This window comes from Pantherophis guttatus, chromosome 4 (genome assembly GCF_059756535.1).
Source record: "Pantherophis guttatus breed Tessera chromosome 4, ASM5975653v1, whole genome shotgun sequence".
In the NCBI taxonomy this organism is placed as follows: Eukaryota; Metazoa; Chordata; class Lepidosauria; order Squamata; family Colubridae; genus Pantherophis; species Pantherophis guttatus.
Window position 1 is genome coordinate 149,879,965 of NC_142066.1, and position 22,325 is coordinate 149,902,289.

At 42.0% G+C, this 22,325-nt stretch overlaps 1 protein-coding gene across 4 annotated transcripts in view; it reads right to left on the reverse strand.

Moving 5' to 3' along the window:
• DPP6 (dipeptidyl peptidase like 6) overlaps positions 1-22,325 on the reverse strand; it is a 545,144-nt gene that overhangs the window by 119,333 nt on the left and 403,486 nt on the right. For all 4 annotated transcript variants that reach the window (XM_034401660.3, XM_060683461.2, XM_034401658.3 and 1 more), the window contains exon 7: positions 3,959-4,040. In XM_034401660.3, the coding sequence (XP_034257551.1) occupies positions 3,959-4,040 (82 nt within the window). The remainder of the gene's footprint in view (positions 1-3,958; positions 4,041-22,325) is intronic.

A 22,325-nucleotide genomic window follows, 5' to 3' on the forward strand; every position in this document is an offset into this window, starting at 1 on the left:
GGGTTGTAAATTGAGGACTATCTATATTTTTGCATGTTAACTGCCTTGTTATATTGTTCCCAGAATTTCTTAACCAAAGTGGCCTCTATGCTTTAAACTTCTGCAAGATGGATTATCTTGCATCCGGTAACCTAATATCACTGATGTTTATGTAGGGCATCACCGTAAATTAAGTTTTCTTCTTGTGAAATGGTACACCCTTGTTCATTGCTTATACTTTATTGCATTACAGATATGGAGAGCACATGGTTTTGTGGCTGGCATCAATGATTAAGAGCTAGGATTTTGGCTATGCGTTGGCAGAGTGGCTTGACAAGGTCAAAACAAGGTTTCTTTGAAGCGGGTGCAGAGTTAGTGATAAATTCACTCATAAGAACAACAAAATTAAAATGTGGAAAATTCCTGGCTCCTCATGGTTGAGAAAGCCCACCAGGAAATATCTCCTACTTAGGATCTCCTCTGAGTCACTGGCTGAACGACCTGAAGTGACAAGTTGAAATCTTTACTTTGTGAAGTGCCTCAGGGCCATCTTCTCTTCACTTCTTTTTAACATCTACATTAAACTGCTGGGGGAGGAATTTGTTGATATGAGGACCTATATTTTCAATCTGCTGATGATACCCAACTATTTCTCTTGGCCCCAGGCCAAACGGGCAACAGAGTCAAAATGCTGACTCAGTGTCTTGGAGTCAGTCAGGGTCAGGGAAGAAGAGATGCAGATTAAATCCCTCCGAGACTGAGATACTTTTGCTTGTAGGCCCATTGATTCCTGAAAAATACCATCTTTGACCATGAATGGAATTGTACTCTCCTATTCAGAGACAGCTAGAAGACTGGAGATCTTCCTAAAGTCATAACTCCTTTTTTTTTTATTTATTTATATGCCACCCTTCTCCGGAGACTCAGGGTGGCTTACAATGTGCTCAGCAATAGCCTTCATACTTTTGTATATTTATACAAGGTCAGCTTATTGCCCCCACAAACTGGGTCCTCAATTTACCTACCTTAGAAAGGATGGAAGGCTGAGTCAACCTTGAGCCTTGGCGAGATTCGAACCTGCAGTAATTGCAGGCAGCTGGTCTTAATAACTAGCTTAATAACAGGGTGCCTTAGACCACTGTACTACCAAGGCTCTATTTAATAAGGAGGCTGGAGCTTTAGCAAGGAAGGCTTTGCCTAGTTATACCATATGTGTTAAAAATGTCCATTCTTGGATCAATAGATAGATCAATAGAGCCTTGGTAGTACAGTGGTCTAAAGCACCCTGTTATTAAGAACAGCTGCCTGCAATTACTTCAGGTTCAAATCTCGCCAAGGCTCAAGGTTGACTTAGCCTTCTATCCTTTCTAAGGTAGGTAAATTGAGGACCCAGTTTGTGGGGGCAATAAACTGACTTTGTATAAATATACAAAAGGATGAAGGCTATTGCTTAGCGCATTGTAAGCCGCCCTGAGTCTCCGGAGAAGGGCAGCATATAAATCAAATTTTTTTAAAAAAGGCTTTCCTCACACCCCAATCACCTGTTGCTTGGATTACTACATTGCATTGTGCACAGGTCTGTCCTTGAAGAACATTTGGAAGATACAATTCATAAGGAACATGGCTGTCTGGGTGATAACAGCTGTATCTCAATATATCTGAGTGATCCTTCTGCTTATGCACTATTTGCCAGTTGGATATATAGTAAATTCAATTTTAAGGCTCTTCCTGGTGTTAGACCTGGAGGGAACACCTTCTCTCGTATTGATCTACCTGTGCACCTATGGGGTTTTCTCTCTGTTTATATACAAGTGGCTTGCCTTGTCAGTTTTGGTGGAGTGGTCTTGATGGTTTCTTGATTTGGCTGTTGTTTTCCGTTTGATCTTTTGTCTGAGCTAGTACCGGTACTTCCTTCATTGGAGTATTGTTTACTGCTCGGTTGTTAGTATGGTATGGTATTATTCTTGGTGTTAATCCATGAGGAAAACAGCACTTCCACCAACACTGACGAGGCAAGCCACCTTATGTAAACAGAGAGCAAACTCTGTTGCCTTGTAGCACTGATGATGTTACTTAGTTTGGTAATTAAAGGTCTGCAAGAAAACCACCAAGCTCAGAGACTACCCAGGATCTCACAGTTCAACTCTGAGGTTCAAATATTCTTCTTTGTTGGTTCCTTAAACTGTTTGACCCGTCACCCTTTTTCCAGTCTTGAATAATGCCATTGTCACCCCAAGAAAACAAGATCAAAAATTACTCCAAGAACTCCAGAATATGCCCAAGTTATTCCTACCACTGCTCTAGTGCATGAGGAGAGGATGATCTGATTGGTAAAGAGGGCACAGCATTCTATTTTTGATTTGTCTTTTTTTTAATGTATGCTCAAATTAGTTTCTCTTTATCCTATAGATGCCTTTGTCTTATGATGAGACTGTTGGCTGCCTAGGAAATTGCACAGCACACAATTGAAATAAACAAACACACTACAGGTAGTTCTCAACTTACAACCATTTGTTTATTCCAAGGGTGCTTTTTCAAGAGGCAACTGGACTTTCTGGTTTCTTGGATGAGAAGCAAAACGTCTTCAGAGAAAACCAGAAAGTCCAGCTGCCTCTTGAAAAAGCACCTTTGGGACAACCATGACCTGGATGACTGAGAATCTCCATAGACAACGTTTTGTTTAGTGACCATTCCAAGTTACAACAGCATTGAAAAATGTGACATGACACTTTTTCACACATATGACTGTAGGTATCATCAGCCTGGTCACGTGATCAAACTTTGGATGTTTGATAACTGTCTCATATTTATGACGGTTGCAGTGTCCCGGGGTCATGTGATTCCCCTTTTGTGACTTTCTGACAAGCAAAGTCAATGGGGAAGCCAGATTCACTTAACAACCGTGTTACTAACTTAACAACGACAGTGTTTCACTTATAACATTGGTGGCAAGAAAAGTCATAAAATGGAACAAGACCCACTTTACAACTGTCTAGCTTAGCAAGAGAAATTTTGGGCTCAGAGGTGGTTGTTAAGTCAAGGACTACTTATAGCTGGGTTCAAAGCAGCATCTGAAGAGCTCCTGGGACTGTTAGAGAGAGGTTCTTTCTTGCCATGTCCAGCACAATGTCTAGAGATGATGATCCTTGAGTTATGGTCAATGAAATACAAGGGGTGTGGGGTGGGAAGCAGCAGAGTTAAGTTGTAGTTGGCTCTTGACTGAGAAATCTTTTCTGTCAGCATAATGCCTTGGTCTTTCTTCTCCCAGTTCTGCTAGGTTTTTCTTCATACCTAGTAGCCTTTAATAACTGAGGGAGGAGCCAAAACCTGGATCTCCACACTCCTAGTTCACGAGTTTTGCCACTGCATCACCCCAGGCTTTGCAGCTCACAGAGAGAGATTGGCCGTAGTCCCCTAGGGAATTTCTGTGGCTATGAAGCAGGGGTGAAATCCAGCAGGTTCTGACAGGTTCTGGAGAACTGGTAGCGGACATTTTCAGCAGTTCGGAGAACCAGCAAATACTACCTCTGGCTGGCCCCAGAGTGGGGTGGGAATGGGGATTTTGCAGTATCCTTCCCCTGGAGTGCGGTGGGAATGGGGATTTTGCAATGTCCTTCCCCTGCCACGCCCACCAAGCCACACCACGCCCACCAAGCCATGCCCACAGAACCGGTAGTAAAAAAAATTGGATTTCACCACTGCTATGAAGGGATTAGAACCACCTCTCAATTATAGCCCTAATCTCTTCTGCTTCTGCTGGATTTTAGCGTATGAATTCTTTGGATCACCGAGAAGCAAATTGGTCTTGCTATTAGACAAGTGCTATCAGTGCTGAATTAAGTCCTGACCTATCAGCAACGGGGCTGCATGGTTAAATCTGCAAAGTAAGCCAAGAGGCCATATGGGATCCCTTTTACTCGTGTTTGTGACTGACTTTGCAGCAAAGGAAGACAAAAAGTCATAGTGAACAGTTTCTTACCAGCTGTTGGCCTTTGGGTCCCCATCCCGCATATTGGAGCTTTGCATTGCTAACCTCGGGAGGGTAGAGATTTTGAGGCTCCCTGTAAACGAATAAAACATTGGGAGATTTTAATAAGATCCTGCACCTCCGCTGTCCTTAACGGGATCTACTGTGACAAGTTCAAGTTCACCACTATGTTCTTTACTCTTTATAAAATTGGAGGATACAGAGCCATACTACTCTCCCGTATGCCTGAGAAACATGGATTTTCTACGGAAGGCATGCAAAACACTTCGACCGTTTCCATGTGACAAACTTTCATAGAATATCAGATAAAGTACAGGTAGTCCTCGACTTACATCCAGACTCTTAGCGATCAGTTGAAGGTATATTGGATGCCCCCACCCCAAAAGTACTTACAACTCAGTTCTGAATTTACAATGAGAAAAATCTCCCAGTGGTCACATGACCACATCAGTGCATGCATAATCAGGGTTAGGGCATCAGCTGTGAATGCTTCCAAGTTTATCTGACCTGAAAATAATTATGCATAGTTTAGCTAAATAAGAATGAGTTTTCCACTGAGTTATTCTAGTGAAAGGGATCTTAGAGGTCTTCTAATCCAACCCCCTGCTTAGGCAGGAGACTCTATATCATTCCAGACAAGTGGCTGTCCAGTCCCTTCTTAAAATCCTCTAATAACGGAGCACCCACAACTTCTGAAGGCAAGTCGTTCCACTGATTAATTGTTCTGACTGTCATGAAATTTCTCCTTAGTTCTAATTGGCTCTTTCCTTGATTAATTTCCATCCATTGCTTTTTGTCTTGCCTTCAGGTACCTTGGAGATTAGGTTGACCCCCTCTTCTTTGTGGCAATCCCTCAAATATTGGAACATTGCTATCACATCTAGTCCTTCTTTTCATTAGACTAGACATAACCATTCTTCTTAAGTTTTAGCCTTCACCCCCCTAATTATTCTTGTTGCTCTTCTCTGCACTCTTTCCAGAATCGCAACATCTTTTTTGTATTGTGGTGACCAGAACTGGATGCAGTATTCCAAGTGTGGCCTTACTAAGGCTTTGTAAAGTGGTACAAGAACTTCATGTGATCATGATTCTGTCCCTCTATTAATGCAGCCTAGGATTGCATTAGTTCTTTTGGCTGCTGCTGCACACTATTGGCTCATATTGGAGTCCACTAGAACTCCAATATCCCTATCACAATTACTGGCATTAAGCCAAGATTCACCTAGTGACTAGTCAGTACCTATACAGTTGGGTTTTTCCTGCCTAAATGTAAAACCTTACTTTTATCTACAGTATGTTGAATTTCATTTTGTTAAATAGGGTCCAATGTTCAAGTCTGTCAAGAACCTTTTGGATCTTGAGATTGTCTTATGGGCTGTTGGCTATTCCTGCCAGCTTAGTGTCATCTGCAAATTTGATGAGTTCCCATTTTATTCCCTTGTCTAGATCATTTATGAAGATATTGAAGAGTACTGGGTCTAAGACATAACCTTGGAGTACCACACTGCTTACTTCCTTCCATATGGATGTAGTTCTGTCAACGACTACATATTGAGTATGATATGTCAGTCAGTTACAAACCCATATAGTGGTAGTGCTGTCTATCCCACGTTTTTCTAGCTTGCCAAGAAGTAGGTTTGTGATCTACTTTATCAAATGCTTCACTAAAATCTAAGTATACTATTCTGAAGTATCTCATGATCCAGTAATTTAGTCACTTTGTCAAAGAATGAAATAAGATCTGCTTGGCATGATCTGTTTTTGATGAACCCCTGGATTGAAAGGAGATCATATCAGTCCATCCCAAAAGAAATCAACCCTGACTGTTCTTTGGAAGGACAGATCCTGAAGCTGAAGTTCAAATACTTTGGCCACCAAATCAGAAGAGAGGACTGACTGGAAAAGACACTGATGTTGGGAAAAATTGAAGGTAAAAGGAGAAGAAGACGGCAGAGAATCAGATAGCATTAGATGCAATGAACATGAATTTGGAGGACAGAGAGGTCTAGCATGCCATGGGGTTGCAAAGAGTCACATATCATGTAGTGGCTGAACAACAACATACATTCTTTCTTGTCTATTTCTTGTTGACCTTCTCTATGTTCTTTGGGTTTTTCCATCTTTAGTAAATGAAATAAATTTAGCATTGAAGAGTCTATTTTCTTTGACTCTTTGATCATTCCTTTATGATCTAGGAATCATAAAGGAAGAGTCTAAATTGTAGACTCTTGGCCTATGAGCAAAAAGATGTGGTGTACATTTGCCACTATAAAAGTAAGTACAGGAACGTCTCTTCGATGCCTCTTAAGTTCAAGGTAATTTGAATTTAATGGTATTATTTAACTATTTAGCATGAATGGCGTTAATTACTTTGCTTTTCATTTACTTAATTTCTCCCACGATATTTATTGAGTTGGAATGCATGTAGTGCCTAACTCTCAAAAATCATGTGTGGTTGTGTGGGTGCGTGCGAGAGAAAGAAAGAGACTATGTCACATAATTTAGCCATGGTGCAAAAGGTAGAAACTTCTAAAACTATCATTATTTAAGTTTTAGTATTCTAGCACAGGTCGTCCTTGACTTATGACTACAGTTGAGCCCAAAATTTCTGTTACTGAGCGAGACATTTGTTAAGCGAGTTTTGCCCCATTTTACAATCTTTCTTGCCACAGTTATTAAGTGAGTCACTGCAGCTGTTAAAATAGTAACATGGTTTTTAAATGAATCTGTCTTCCCCATTGACTCTGCTTGTCAGAAGGTTGCAAAAGGTGATAACATGATCCTGGGACATTGCAATCGTCATAAATATGAGTCTGTTGCCAAGCCCCTGAATTTTGATCACATGACCATGGAGATGCTGTAATGGTCGTAAGTGTGAAAAACGGTCATAAGTTATGAATGAAGACAAATCTACATGTCCAAGGATAATGTTGCAGGATCCCATCTGGGTCGGTCACTGGGACCAGAGCAGTGGTGAGTTTCTACTGGGCGAACGTGTAGTGGTGGTGGCGGGTGGCTCTGTCCACCCGCCTGGATGTCATCACGGATGCTCTGTACATGCGCAGAAGTGCCACACGCAAGTGTCATGCATGCTCACAGTTCCGAACTAGTAGCAAAGGTAAGTGGACCCTACTACTGGATCAGAGATTGTATCTTCCAAGCTTTCAGACTCGTATGGGAGCCCATCTTCAGGAACCTCTCTCTGACCAGGGGCCCATTTCCCAGGCTTCCATCACTTGAATGGGTCCCTCCTCAGTCAACAGGAGTGCTGATTTACCACCAGCTTATCAAATACTCAGGAGGTGAGGGGTTGGCAGCAGGAGCAAACAACAGCCAATGACTTAACAGCCAGCCATCAACAGCCCAATCAATATCTAAAAAGCCACATACAGCAGGTACCATATAAATACCACACTCAGACCAGCCCAAAGCACACACTCTGCTAGAGAGAAGTTCTCGGAAGCTGGGCTCCAGTATGAGTCTGAAAACTTGGAAGATAAAACCGCCGGTCCTGATGACCGACCCATATTGGGTCATAAGTAATTTTTTTCCCCAGTGTTGTAGTAACTTTGACCTGTTGGAAGATCTGTCCATCTGGATTCAGTTCCAACTGGGGAGAAAGACACTGGAAACATGGAGGCTGATTGGAAAGATGGATTTAATGGTGAAGCAGAACCACCAAGGCCATGTGATTCTGGGTAACTGACCACATGGAGTGGAGAGTGAGTGTTATTTATACCCTCTCTTTGGGCTTTGAACTTGAGCTTCCTGTTCCTGTGGCAAGGGCATGTATTCTATTGGCTGTCAGACTCCCAGGGGGCTATGCAGGGGTCACAGCGGAGGTTGTCTGAATTAAGGTTGGTTGAACCTTGCTGGGTGATGTAATGTCCCCAGGTGATTTTGCAATGCAGTGAGCCATGCTGCTAGATGGGTAGAGGGCTAATCCTATTATGTCCTGAGGGTCATGTCTTAATCCCATCTCCCTGGAGCTGAAGTTCTAATTGTCTTGTAGATAGGCTGGCCCAGTCTTTCTTAATGTACACCAAAATATCTGCTGGGGGCAGGGAGCTGCAGGGAGCTGCTCTTTGTCTTTAAAAACATGTTTCTCCTTTTCTCATCCAGGGAAACATAATATTCTGCCTTTTTAATATTTCCTAGAATATTTCATTCTTGTAGGAGTGGGGTGAGTGTTAACTTTCTACAGAACAGTCCCTAAATAAATAGTTATAAGACAAGGACCCCTTGTACTTGTCATTTGTGGCTCCAGTTCTCTCAATTTTGTTGAACTGGGTTCATATCTGGTTAGTGACCATATCAAAGCGATCTATTCTAAGTTCACTTTCAAATGCAAAAAGGAATGTCATCCAGCTTTAAAGGTGGTGGGTGTCTCACTCATTCCCCTTCTTCAATTTTGCAATTTTGGCTGGAAAATTCTAGGAGTTGGAATTCAGCCAGCTTAAAGCTGTTAAGGTTAAGAAGCACCGCTCCAAACTAACAGTAATATTTTAACTATCTAGAAAGCAAGCATGAAATAAAGAGTGCAAGGGGGGAAAAAAAGGAATTTCTGGGTTACATTGTGAAGTGACATTTGGATGGGCTATTTCATAATTGGATGCAGCAATTGGATGACTAATTTGGCATCATGTGTTGTGATCTATTTTGGTAGCCTGTTTCTATTTCTTTCCTGGGCAGAGTATCATAGCTCATTAAGGAAATCAGGCTTCTAAATAATGACCTGGAATGGCTTTTTCTCACTGTTCATCTCTCATTAATACTGCTTTTTTAAAATAAAATGTCAGGTTCGAGGCACGTAAAAAATTGCTTGAATGCACTTATCTTGAACCAGCTGTTTTTTAATAGCAGTTTTGTTTTAATATTCTGACCCAGGCAAACTCAGTCACGAAACTGTTGAGTTAAGCCAAATCCAAACAAACAAACAAAAAAATGCTAAGGAATTAGTTGCTATAGAGATATGCCTCCTCCATTTCACCCCACCCCCTTGCAGCTATTAATTTTGTCCGGGCCTTGTATTAAAGACCTCACACCCAATGGGAATGTATATTTTTTAAAATAAATTCTTTTATTTACTATTGACCACTAGGGGGCACTGTATGACTAGTACTGGGACTCATCACTAGCCTCCATTTTGGACTGTTTCCTTTTACGAAATCACAACTCCTTACCAAGATTTCAAATCCTTTGTCTACGGATTCAACACTTAGTAAGCAGTGTTAGCGACAGACAGACAGACAGATAGACTCACTCCCTTCTCACGCCTATGTGTCTTCCTCAATCTTGGGTCCTCTACCAGAGGCCTGGGAGTTTGAGAGTTCTGTGCATGATTTCAGCTGTTCCTACCATTGTATTATCTGGAAAGAGAGCTCCGATGTTCCTGAGATCTGTTGGAGCCCCTCTTCAAGCTTAGGAATCACAGCCATGAGTGCTCCTACCATCATTGGAACCACTTTGGTCTTGACTTTCCACACTCTCTCCAGTTCCTCATTCAAGTCCTGTTACTCTTCCAGATTCTCCTTGTCCTTCTTCCTGATGTTGATGTCACTTGGCACCGCTGCATCTATCACCACCACAGACCTCTGATTTTTGTCTACTACCATGATGTCTGATTTAATAGTCAGAACTCGCCTGTCTCACAAGAATCTGGAACCGTGGTGGGTTCCTCCCGGTTCGGCCCGGTTCCACCAAGCCGGTAGCGGTGACGATATAACGTCACCGAACCGGTTCTGCCCCCCTGTCTCCCCGCATTATTCTTACCTTTTATTTGGCCCCACCCCCAATCTATTGCTGCCTCCTGAGTCCCAGCTGATCAGCTAGAAAAAAAAAACTGTTTAAACTCTTGCCACGGGGCTTCAAAGAGCCGCCCTACAGCTGATCAGTGTTAAAAGGCAGTGTGGTGGTAGACCGGTGCCTTCAAAAACAAATGAATAGACTGGTGCCTGCAAAAATAAATGGGTAGACCAGTGCCTCCAAAAACAAATGAGTAGACCAGTGCCTGCAAAAATAAACGAGTAGACCAGGGCCTCCAAAAACAAATGAGTAGACTGGTACAGCTCTGCAAGCAGTTAAAAGCCTGGTAGACCACTACCTCTGCTAAATCCCAAAGAATTGTCACATGACCATCAAGCCATGCCCACAAAAAAGCCACGCCCACAGAACCGGTAGTAAAAAATTTTAGAACCCACCCCTGATCTGGAAGTCCCACAGGATCTTAGTCCTCTTATTCTTCATGACTTTCTGTGAAGTCTCCTATCTTGGATAGAGTGGCATGTCAAATTTTTCAAACTTTCAATTTCCAAACATTAAAGGTACTCAAAAGTTGTGACATGCCTTGTCATATTTTGGTTACTTTAATATAATTTGGATGTCCTTGGTAAGTAACTACGTAAACATCATAACTTTTAAAACATTTTGTTTGTTTCATTTGGGATAGGGTCTAGTCCATAACACTATGAAGATGTTCCTGTATACAAAAGTCGCTTTTGGGTTGTGTCCCTTAGTGATTGCTGTCTGCTGTCAGTGGGACTGTCTGAGGCATCTTTACACACACACACACACACACACACACACACACACACACACACACGTTCTTCAGGAATATAACCAAGATCAGAATGTGGCCCTAATAATGCTTAAGATACAGTATGATGCAATGGAAGGCCTCTTTTTTTACTGCATTCGATACGCATTAAATGGTGCTTTCTGTGTATCACACAGACGACGTGGCTAATATCTTGACTTCTTTGACCAAGAAACACTCTTAGGAATGTATGTCTTCTGAGATAACAGTCGAAAGGGTTAGTGAAGCAAGAAGTGCCCAAGACATCTGCAAATAAATGGCTTGGCAAAATGGCCTGCACATCCTTCTTAGACACACCGTGTACAATGTGCCTCCATGAAACACATGGGTTTTAGATGGTTGCTTACCAACAGGTGGCAGGTTGCTTGCCTTTCCATTGCCTTCAATTCCTAGCCATGAGATGGACAGAATGACACCCTATTTTTTGGCAGCAGCAGGTTAGATGATACTCCAAATTAGGAAAAGATCAAAGAAGACAATTCATCTTTGGTCTCCTTCTAAGCTTGGCAGGCAACTAAATATAAATCAGGATGAGCAAGCTGCTGCTTCTGGCAGACAAAAGAGGGGAAAAAATGGAGTGAATTTGGGAAGACAACAAGAAAAAAAATATGTATCAAGGACTCTCTGGAAATCTGACATTGACCAGCGTTCTGACTGCCATTGGACATTACTGTTTGAATGGAACTTCTCTGTAAATAAGTAATAATGTATGCAAGTAATCTTCAATATATCATCATAATGGAGTCTGCCCATTATGATCATATACAGATCCTTACAGATTATCAGAGCTGGAAGGGACCTTGTAGGTCATCTAGTCCAACCTTCTGCACAACCAGGAGACCCTACACCATTTCTGACAAATGGCAGTCCAATCTCTTCTTGAAAGCCTCCAGTGATGAAATTCCCACAACTTCCGAAGGCAACTTCTGTTCTATTGGTTGATTGTTCTCACTGTCCGAAAATTTCTCCTTATTTCCAGGTTGACTCTCTCCTTGATCAGTTTCCATCCATTATTCCTTGTCTGGCCTTCAGGTCCCTTGGAAAATAGGTTGACCCCCTCCTCTCTGTGACAACCCCTCAAATATTGGAACCCTGCTATCATGTCTCCCCGGTCCTTCTCTTCACTAGACTAGCCATGCCCAGTTCCTGCAACTGTTCATCGTATGTTTTAGCCTCCAGTCCCCTCATCATCCTGGTTGCACTTCTCTGCACATATATCGTGATGGTTGTAAATCGGATTAGTCACATGACCAACTTGATTCTATGACCTTTTCTGCAGCAGTCAGTAGTGGTGATTAGACAAATGCTGTGGCTGTTAAGCAAACCCATTGTTTGCGGTGGTGCAGGTTTTTGGCAAAACCATTGGTCACACGATGTTGCAAATCGCTATAAATGCAGTTGTGTTGCTGATGTCTAATCACTTAACCGTAGGAGGAAGCAATCCTTGGAACTTTGGGACCGGATCTTAAATCCCCTTCTCAGGTAGGTCGTAACTTTGAATGGTTGCTAATGATTGGTCGTAAATTGAGGATTACCTGTCCATGTAAATAAACCCAGGCTCCCTTGATGTCCTTCCAAAGGAAAGTGAGCAAGCATAAAAGATGTTCCTCGGGAACTTCTTGTCCCTTAAACATCTCCTCAATTTCAGATTAACTGTTCTGACGGATCAACTTATTCTGTTTTTGCCGCAGCTTTAAAGCATTTAATTAACTGGAGATGGATCATCTTGCTTCAGGTTTTTGGAAAACATCCTCTAATGTCATTTGTTCGGATTTAACATACAAGTTCAGGCACAAGATAACCTGTCTTGAAGTGACAGACTTGGGAAAACTATCCAGATGAGATGCGTTTTGCAGAAATATTAAAAATCCTTTTGTTTTTGTTTTTTTGCAGCATTTAATGGCTAATTATCTAGACTTGGTTGTACTATCTCTTTGAAGCTGTTTTAGTGCATTAGTGTTGTGCCAGTTTATGCCAGGGTTGCTTAATGGCATTAGATTTACTTTGTTTATCATTTGGGGAGTATAAATAAAGGAGAGCATCAATAGCTCATTAACAAACGTATCAATTATGTTTATGAGGCACAGTTCTACATGCAGCAATACAAGGAAGTAAATCTTTTCCAGCGGTCTGCTTAAATATAATTATGAATTCAGCAAAGAACTGAAGCAAAGTAAGTTTCACAGACCACCAGATGTCAAGACCACAGAATGGGAGGGTCAAAAGGGATCTTAAAGGCCATCTATTCCAACCACCTGCCCTGTGAATCTCCTACTATGGAACCCAAAACATGGTTATCTGACTTCTGTTCAAATTCATCCAGTGATATCTGTCCCCCCCGCAAAAAAATACTGTTTATCTTTAATCCATAAAATGTGCCTCAGATCTGATATTTTAATATTTTTTTAAAAAATATAACTTAATAAAGTATGATCAAGAAGGAAAAGTTCAATGATAATTCATAATAGGTGTTTCAGCTTGAAAACATGTGCAATTTTGTAACTGATTGCTGAATGTGGAGTATTTACTGTTTTGGGTTTTTAACTGCTATTAAAAATTAAGTATTTGTATTTTTAAACTATTAGCAATTCTATTTTTATGAGACTTTCAGTCACTCACAAGAGGGCTATCAATCTTACTGCTAATGGTAATTACCATAACAATTCTACTTATTATAATTAACTGGATAGTCACTGTAAATTCCCACCAATCATAACTGTTGGTTGCCTTTAACTATAAGAAACATGTTTTTTTTTTTTAGCTTAACATATTGGATAGCCTGATTAATTGTTAAATTAATTAAATTAATTGTTCAGGAGTATTTCACGGGAAAAGTCTTGCACTCTTCTGTACACAATAGAATTCCCTATGCTACTAGACTCGAAATTCTCGGTTTGGATAACTTAGAACTGCGTCCCTTGCGGTCAGACCTAGGTATTGCATACAAAATTGTATGTAGTAATGTTTTAACTGTAAATGATTTTTTTTGTTTTAATTGCAATAATACACGTGCTAACAACCGCTTTAAACTTAATGTAAATCATTATAAACCTGATTGTAAAAAATTTATTTATTTATTTATTTATTTATTTATTTATTTATTTATTTATTTATTTATTTATTTATTTATTTATTTATTTATTGGTTCGATTTATATGCCGCCCTTCTCCGGAGACTCAGGGTGGCTTTCAATGCGTTAAGCAATAGCCTTCATACTTTTGTATATACCTGCTTAGTAGGGCTTTTGGCCCCCCCTAAGCGGTGTTCTTTTTTTATTTATACAAAGTCAGCTTATTGCCCCCACAATCCGGGTCCTCATTTTACTTAACTCGAAAGGATGGAAGGTTGAGTCAACCTTGAGCCTGGTGAGATTTGAACTTGCAGTAATTGCAGGCAGCTGGTGTTACTTAACAGCACTTTAGTCTGCTGCGCTACCAAGGCTCAAATATGATTTCTGTAATAGAATTGTCAAAGTCTGGAATGCTCTACCTGATTCAGTTGTTTCAGCTACAAATTTTCACAGTTTCAGTCACAAATTGACTTTTGTGGACCTTACTTCCTACTTAAGTGGTCAGTAGAAGGGACGTGCATAAGTGCACCAATGCGTATTGAATTTTTATTCTTTTATTCTTGTCCTCGTTTTTGTTTGACAAATTCTACCGCGTTTCCCCAAAAATAAGACCCCCTCTCATATTTTTTTGAACCCTGAAATAAGCACTTGGCCTTATTGCCATGCGCTCAAAAGCCCGATTGGGCTTATTATCAGGGGATGTCTTATTTTGGGGGAAACAGGGTAATAAATAAATAAATAAACCTCAGTTCTTCCTTTATTAGTTTACAGTTCAATGCTTTCTGGAAATATAGAAAATAAATTGACCAAGGAATCCTGCACTGGAAGAAAACAGCGATACAAGGCAAAACCGGGCAAGGACCACTGGCAAATGAAAGCAATAAATAACTTATTAGTTTAGGAAAGGAGAAACATAAAAAAGATGTGTGGAATTATCCAAATTTTTTCTTGTTCTGTGCCACATCTTTCCAGATCTGGCCTATTTTGAACCACTGATATCAGCAGAACCAAATCTGCTCTAGTGGCTCTAAGGCACCAGGCTAGAAACTGGGAGACTGGGAGTTCTAATCCCGGCTTTAGTCATGAAAACCAGCTGGGTAACCTCACTCTCAACCCAATTCACCTCACAAGGTGTTATTATGGGCAAAAAGGAGGAGGAATGTGTGTTGGATATATTTGCCATCTTGCGTATCAAATAATTAAAATAATAAAGGCAGGATACAAATAAACAAATAAATTATAAATTAGTCCTTGACTTATTACGCCAGTTGTGCCCCTTTCTGGATCGGGACTCCCTACGCACGGTCACTCAAGCACTCGTCACTTCCCACCTGGACTACTGCAATGTTCTCTACATGGGGCTCCCCTTGTGGTGCACCCGGAGGCTGCAGTTAGGCCAGAATGCGGCTGCACGGGGGATTATGGGAGCGACATATGACACCTCTCTTGCGCGAGCTGCACTGGCTTCCTGTGGTCTTCCGGGTGTGCTTCAAGGTGTTGGTGACCACCTTTAAAGCACTCCATGGCTTAGGGCTTGGGTATCTGTGAGACCGCCTTCTGCCGCCAATAGCCTCCCACCGACCGGTTCGCTCGCACAGAGAGGGCCTCCTCAGGGTGCTGTCGGCCAGACAGTGCCGGCTGGCGACCCCCAGGGGGAGAGCCTTCTCTGTGGCAGCACCTGCCCTCTGGAATGACCTACCCCCTGAGATACGCACGATATCAGACCTCTTTCGTCGGGCCCTGAAAACACACTTATTCCATCTAGCCGGGCTGGCTTGATCCCATCCTCTCAGTTTTAATTGAATTCGGTTTTAATTGGGTTGTTTTTAAATCTTGGGTCGAAATTATTTAATTGTTTTTTAAACTGTTTTTAAATTTTATATGCTATGTTCTATCTCGGCTGTACACCACCCTGAGTCCCGCAGGAGAAGGGCGGTATAAAAATAAAATAAAATAAAATAAAATAAAATAAAATAAAATAAAATAAAATAAAATAAAATAAAATAAATAAATAAATTATCGGTTTCTTAGTGGCCATTCAAGGTTACAATCTACCTGAAAAAGGAGAGTTACAACCCAGTTCTGAAGGTCAAATGACTGTATTTTGGGTGACCAGCAACAAGGCCTCATTTAGAGCTGTGTTCTACAGTCACATGACCATGATTTAATAATAGTTTTGCTGAAAACCGGCACTTCCAGTTTCCAGCTAAATAATTGCCATAGTAAATCAGAGATTCGCTTAACAACTGCTGCAAAAAGGCCATAAAATCAGATTGATCATGTGACCAACCCATTTTAATAACTGTTTAGACATAGGACTGTGATGGGCGGCAGTGGTGAAATCCAAATTTTTTTACTACCAGTTCTGTGGGCGTGGCTTGGTGGGCGTGGTGTTGCTTGGTGGACGTGGCTTGGTGGGTGTGGCAGGGGAAGGATACTGCAAAATCTCCATTCCCATCTCACTCTAGGGCCACCCAGAGGTGGTATTTGCCGGTTCTCCAAACTACTCAAAATTTCCACTACCGGTTCTCTAGAACCTGTCAGAACCTGCTGGATTTCACCCCTGATGTGGGGTTTCCATTACAGTCATATGTCAAGGACTACCTGTACGTAAACCTCAAAACTGACTTCCATGGATCATAAAAGTGCAGAGAAGAGCAACAAAGATGATTAGAGGCCTGAAGGCTAAAACATACGAAGAATACTTGCAGAAATCAGATATGTCTGGTTTAATAAAAAGAAGGTCTAGGGATGACATGAGAGTAGTATTTAAGGGGCTGCCACAAAGAAGAGGGGGTCAACCTATTCTTCAAAGCACCTGAAGGTAGGGCAAAAAGCAATGGATGGAAACTAATCAAGGAAAGAACCAACCTAGAACTAAGGAGAAATTTCTTGACAGTTGGAACAATTAATCAGTAGAACAACTTGTCTCCAGGAATTGTGGGTGCTCCAACAGTGGAGGTGCGTAAGAAGAGATTGGACAACTATTTGTCTGAAATGGTATAGTGTTTCTCCTTGAGCAGTGGATTGGACTAGAAGACTTCCAAGGTCCCTTCCAATTGTGTTATTCTGTTATAACCACAACCAGATTCAGGTAGATTGTAAAAGGATCCACAACAGAGAGTAGATCAATCTTAACAACATGGGTGTTCTGAGCCATGTACAGAAGAATTTGTATGATGACCATGGGTCAATAGTTAAAATGTAGCAGAGAGCAACTAAATGATTTGGAATAGAGTTAGGAATGGACCAAGGTTGTCTGTTGTCATCTATGTACACAATACATCTTGAGAAATACTGGACCTCAGGACACAAGACATTGGAATTAGAATGAGAGAGACATCAGTCACCTCAGATATGCTGATGATACCACTTCCGTGGTTGGAAGCAAGAAAGGCTTTAAAAAAAACATGTTGCAGATCAGGGGTGTCAAACTCGATTTCATTGAGGGCCGCATCAGGCTTGTGTTTGACCTCAGAAGGCCGGGGTGGGTGTGGCCATCTCAACGTCACTCATGTCAGGGGGGTCTGTGGGGGCCTGAGCTTTCTGCCAGTGAAAACGGGTGCCCGAGTTCCGTTTCCGGCTGTGGTGGCCTCCTAAAACCCTCTGCTGGGGGTGACAGAGGCACTGCGGGCCAGTCCTTCACTGTTTCCAGGGTGGCCCTGCAGGCCATATCTAAGCACCCTGCGGGCCAGATCCAGTCTGTGTGCCTTGAGTTTGACACCCCTGTTGTAGATGAAAGAAGAATGCAAAATTATTCTATTGCTGAAAATTAAAACAAATAAAATAAGATTATATTAACAGGCATTACCAATGTAATGTACTGTTAATGTACTACTTCAGTTACCAAGTAACTGAAGTAGTAATAGATTTTATCTTCCTAGGGTTTAAAAAAAAATTCACACAGTTATAACCATGCTATAAAGAGACATCTGCTACTGGGGAGACAAGTATGAACTATCTAGACAAAATATTAAAACTCAGCGACTTTGTACTAGCAACAAAGGCACATATTGCCAAGGTTATAGTTTTCACGGCGGTAGCATATGGCTGTAAAAACTGGACTGTCTAAAAAACTGAATGATAAATGGTTGTTTCTGAATTGTGGTGCTAGAGACAACTAGAATGAATCATCCACTATGAGATGACTTAAAAAACCGAACTGTGCAATAGGAGCGCTGATAATGAAGCCAAAGCTTAAATATTTTGTACCCATTATGAGAAGACAAGAGCCATTAGAGAAGACCCTGATTTTGGAAGCCAATGAAAAAGAGTTTAATAGAAGACTAAGTAATGTATAGTATTTTTAAGGACATTTAAGGATGAACGTTGAAGAACTCAAAAAAGCAATCACTGGCAGAAAATCCTGGAGGAATGATGGCCACAGGTCACAAAGAGTCATAAACACCAAAAGATCCATGCAGGCTTTTATTCAATTCCTCTTCTGCTTGAAAAATAGATTTTCCATTGCCCAAAACGGGGCAGCTCATCACTAGAATTCTAGTTTGATTATTTTTATGCCTCACTCTTTAAGAAAAGGAGGATCCCAGAAAGACCACTAAGTGGCGCTCTGGCTTAACCTGAATTTCACTCCCAAATTTAGGAAAAGGACAGAAAAGCGAATGGAAACAAGAGTCCAGAGGTTTTGTTTCCAGCTCTGCCAATAAGCCGTTAATTTGAGCATCTGCTTCTGAAAACACAGACATTCAAGAGGTAGTCCTGTTGCAAAAATAAGAATAATAAAAGGTGCTCTGGATAACGATTGTGGAGTGGACCTGGTCTCACTCCAAAGGCTAGGAAGCTCTAAGATTGCAAAATGTTACAGAGGGTAGCATAGCTGCTAAGAATAATGCTAAAGTGGGAATGATTAAAAGCCAAACATTTGAGTTAGAAACGATACCTATGAAATGGTTTTCCTCATCAAGTTTGGCCACGGACAACAATCAACTGAGTTTTAATAAAATAACCCAAGCCAAACCAATTCTAGAAATAAGACACCACTTCTGAACCACAGGCACTTAATGGATGGCTCAGACTGGGTGCCTTTTTTTTGGCATGTTCTGCACCACTTCTTCGACAGTTTGCAATATTTTAAATTTAATTTAGACACATGTTTGAAAAGAGGCTGTTTAGCCATAGGTGCAGGCGTGAAATTCACCAGGTTCTGACAGGTTCTGGAGAACCGGTAGCGGAAATTTTGAGTAGTTTGGAGAACCGGCAAATACCACCTCTGGCTGGCCCCAGAGTGATATGGGAATGGGGATTTTTCAATATCCTTAATACCAGGAGTGGGGAGGGAATGTGGATTTTGCAGTATCCTTCCCCTGGAATCGGGAGGGAATGGGGATTTTGCAGTATCCTTCCCCCAGCAGTGGGGAGGGAATGGAGATTTTGCCATATCCTTCCCCCAGCAGTGGGGAGGGAATGTGGATTTTGCAGTATCCTTCCCCTGGAATCGGGAGGGAATGGGGATTTTGCAGTATCCTTCCCCCAGCAGTGGGGAGGGAATGGAGATTTTGCCATATCCTTCCCCCAGCAGTGGGGAGGGAATGGGGATTTTGCAGTATCCTTCCCCTGACACACCCACCAAGCCACGCTCACAGAACCAGTCGGGAAAATTTTTGAATTTCACCCCTGCATAGGTGCTTGCATATATTTTACTCTGAAAGAGATACATTTTAAGCTTTTTTTTTTCTAAGCCAAGAACTGCACTCTAAAAGAAACCTTCACGCTAGAGAAACAGTAAAACATACCTATAATTTTGTGTGTGTGTGTGTGTGTGTGTGTGTGTGTGTGTATGTGGGGCATGATGTAGTTCTACTTCCAAAGGACTAGCCAAATTGTAATACCTTCCTGAAAAATCAACCCGGGGGGGGGATAATCTCGGGGGGGCGGAGGAAGCTGTTTCAAAGACAGAGATCACCTGAGAAGATGACCATCTTCCTGAAGATGACATGGGCATTTAGAGTAAGCCAAAAATCATGTCACATGCATCATGATATCATCACAGAAATAATCTGTGCAGGGCTGCCAAACTCCTGGCCCACGGGCCGGATGCGTCAGGCACTGGCCACGGCCACACCTGATTTTACAAAGGGGAACGAAGTTCTGACATATGTCATGTGATGCCGCTGAGATGTCGTGAGTTTGACACCCTTGCTGCAGTGGGTCTTCTCTTGTTTAGAATCGTGTAAAAACCATTTGGAAGCTTCAAGTGGTCCAGAATCAACCATCCTGAGTAGTGATGTGAATGACTAAGTATCCCCACATAATACTTATATTTGTGGAGCCCATCATTTCCTGGATGTCAGTCAAAGTGCTTGTCAGAAGTGACAAGCACTTTGACAAACTGCTTGTCAAAGAATGACATGGGGCAGATCGTCCAAGTTGAGTTCATTATTGTTTCACAGTGATAGACAGAGTCTTGCCAAACTAAAGACTCTACTGTCTACTTCTGTGAACTATTAAGTTGTGCTTGTCTTCCTCTCACACGTAACATTTGGGCTGTATTGTTTTGTACTTCTCTGGGATGCACCTCTCCTGTCCTAGGAATCCACTTCTGCAATACATTCCATCACAATACTGGTTATCATTTTTAAAACCCTATATTTCTTAGAAATTTAGCACCCCCTATTCCCATGGGCTTCTGCCCATCTAGTACGTTCTAGGATAGTAGGCATTCTCTTGGTGACTTCCCCCAAAGAATATCATCTGTTCTGGATTGATTTTGGGAAAAATAATACTGTGGTACAGAATCTGATGGAGAACCTTTGGCACGCGTTCCAGAGGTGGCATGCAGCACCCTCTCTGATGGTACGTGAGCCATCACCCCAGTTCAACTCTGCTGCGCATGCGCACACTCCTCCCACTGGCCAGCTGGTCTTGAGGAGGGCGAACTGTGTCCGGAGCGGTGCATGCACAAGCGGAGGACATGTGCGCCAGGGTGGGGCACATGCAGGGGGCCACGCACACATTGCATTTTGGGGGTTTGGGTGCATGCTTTGGGCACTCAGTCCGGAAAAGGTTACCAACCATTGAACTATACTGTATACTGTATACTCCCTATACCGAGTGCCAAAAAGGGAGCATGCTCACTGGAGCCGCAACCCGGAAGAGGAGCTGCCCAGGGGGTATGTGTGTGCTGGAAAATGAACTTCCGGTTTCCGGTGCATATCTTCTGGTTACTGGCGTGTACACACTTACACGTGTGACGATCAGCTGTCTGGTGCACATGCTCACACCAGAAAATGGAAGACCAGCTCTTCCAATTTCTGGCACTGCTGCATGCATGAAGGCCAGCTGATCATCACGCACACATGTGTGCCAGAAACCCAGAAGAGGAACGGGTGATGCCACTTGTGCCAGGCGACATGGCTCCATGTGCCACTTTGAGCACGCATGCCATAGGTTCGCCATCACGGCCCTATACGATCTGAGATCAAGTTTATCAAACAATCTTGGAGATCACACAGAATCATGTGATAAAGGAAGAAATTAGACACCTGCTGAGATTTCTTTCACATAGCAAGAGATGTTAATAAGCAAATGTGGGCTCTTTCACATCTTATCTTAATAGCAATAGCAATAGCACTTAGACTTATATTCCGCTTCACAGTGCTTTTCAGACCACTTTAAGTGGTTTACAGAGTCAGCATATTGCCCCCAATAATCTGGGCCCTCATTTTACCAACCTTGAAAAGATGGAAGGCTGCATCAACCTGGAGCAGGTGAGAGTCGAACTGCAAATTGCAGGCAGCCGGCAGTCAGCAGAATTAGCCTGCAGTACTGCATTCTAACCACTGTGCCTCTGCGGCTCTTAGTTAGTTTATGCATCAAGCTAAATTGAGCTTGTTTAAACATGGATTTTGAAAAAAGCCACGATTGGTTGGCTTTGCAGAGCATACTAAGACATTATTTGTGGTCCACTAACCATGTTGGCTTAATTCGTATAACATAAGCTAAGCAAACCTCATTTCTTTTCTTGCATGAATGAAAGACTTAGTTTATGAATGGAATGTGTGATCACAAAGACTAGTGAAGCAGAATGCTTTGTTGCTATTTATATAATGAGCCGTTACCTATTAAACTCTACAGGAACATTTTTTTAAGGCAATGGTATTTCAATAAAAGGTAAAGGTAAAGTTTCCCCTTGCACATCTGTGCTAGTCGTTCCCAACTCTAGGGGGCGGTGCTCATCTCTGTTTCAAAGCCGAAGAGCCAGCGCTGTCCAAAGACGTCTCCTTGGTCATGTGGCCGGCATGACTCAACGCCAAAGGCATACGGAACACCAAAGGGGGTCCCTATTTTTCTACTTGCATTTTTTACGTGCTTTCAAACAGCTAGGTTGGCAGAAGCTGGGAGAACTAACTCATCCTGTTACGCGGCACTCAGGATTCGAACCGCTGAACTGCCGACCTTTTGATCAACAAGCTCAGCATCTTAGCCACCGAGCCACTGTGTCCCTTGGTATTTCCATAGAAGATGCCAGAAGTATCAAAATGGTGGCCATGGCTGCACAATTGAAGACCCCGGAATGCCTCCTAATCAACATCTTGACCTTTTCTATACCTGTTTCAAGGGTAACTTCATGGTTTTATTATAAGTTCTGCTTAATGGCTGGAGTTTGTGAATAGTTGCCCTGTGCTCAATATCTAGTGTTCCCTCCGTCCTCCCCAATTATCCCATATAAGCCA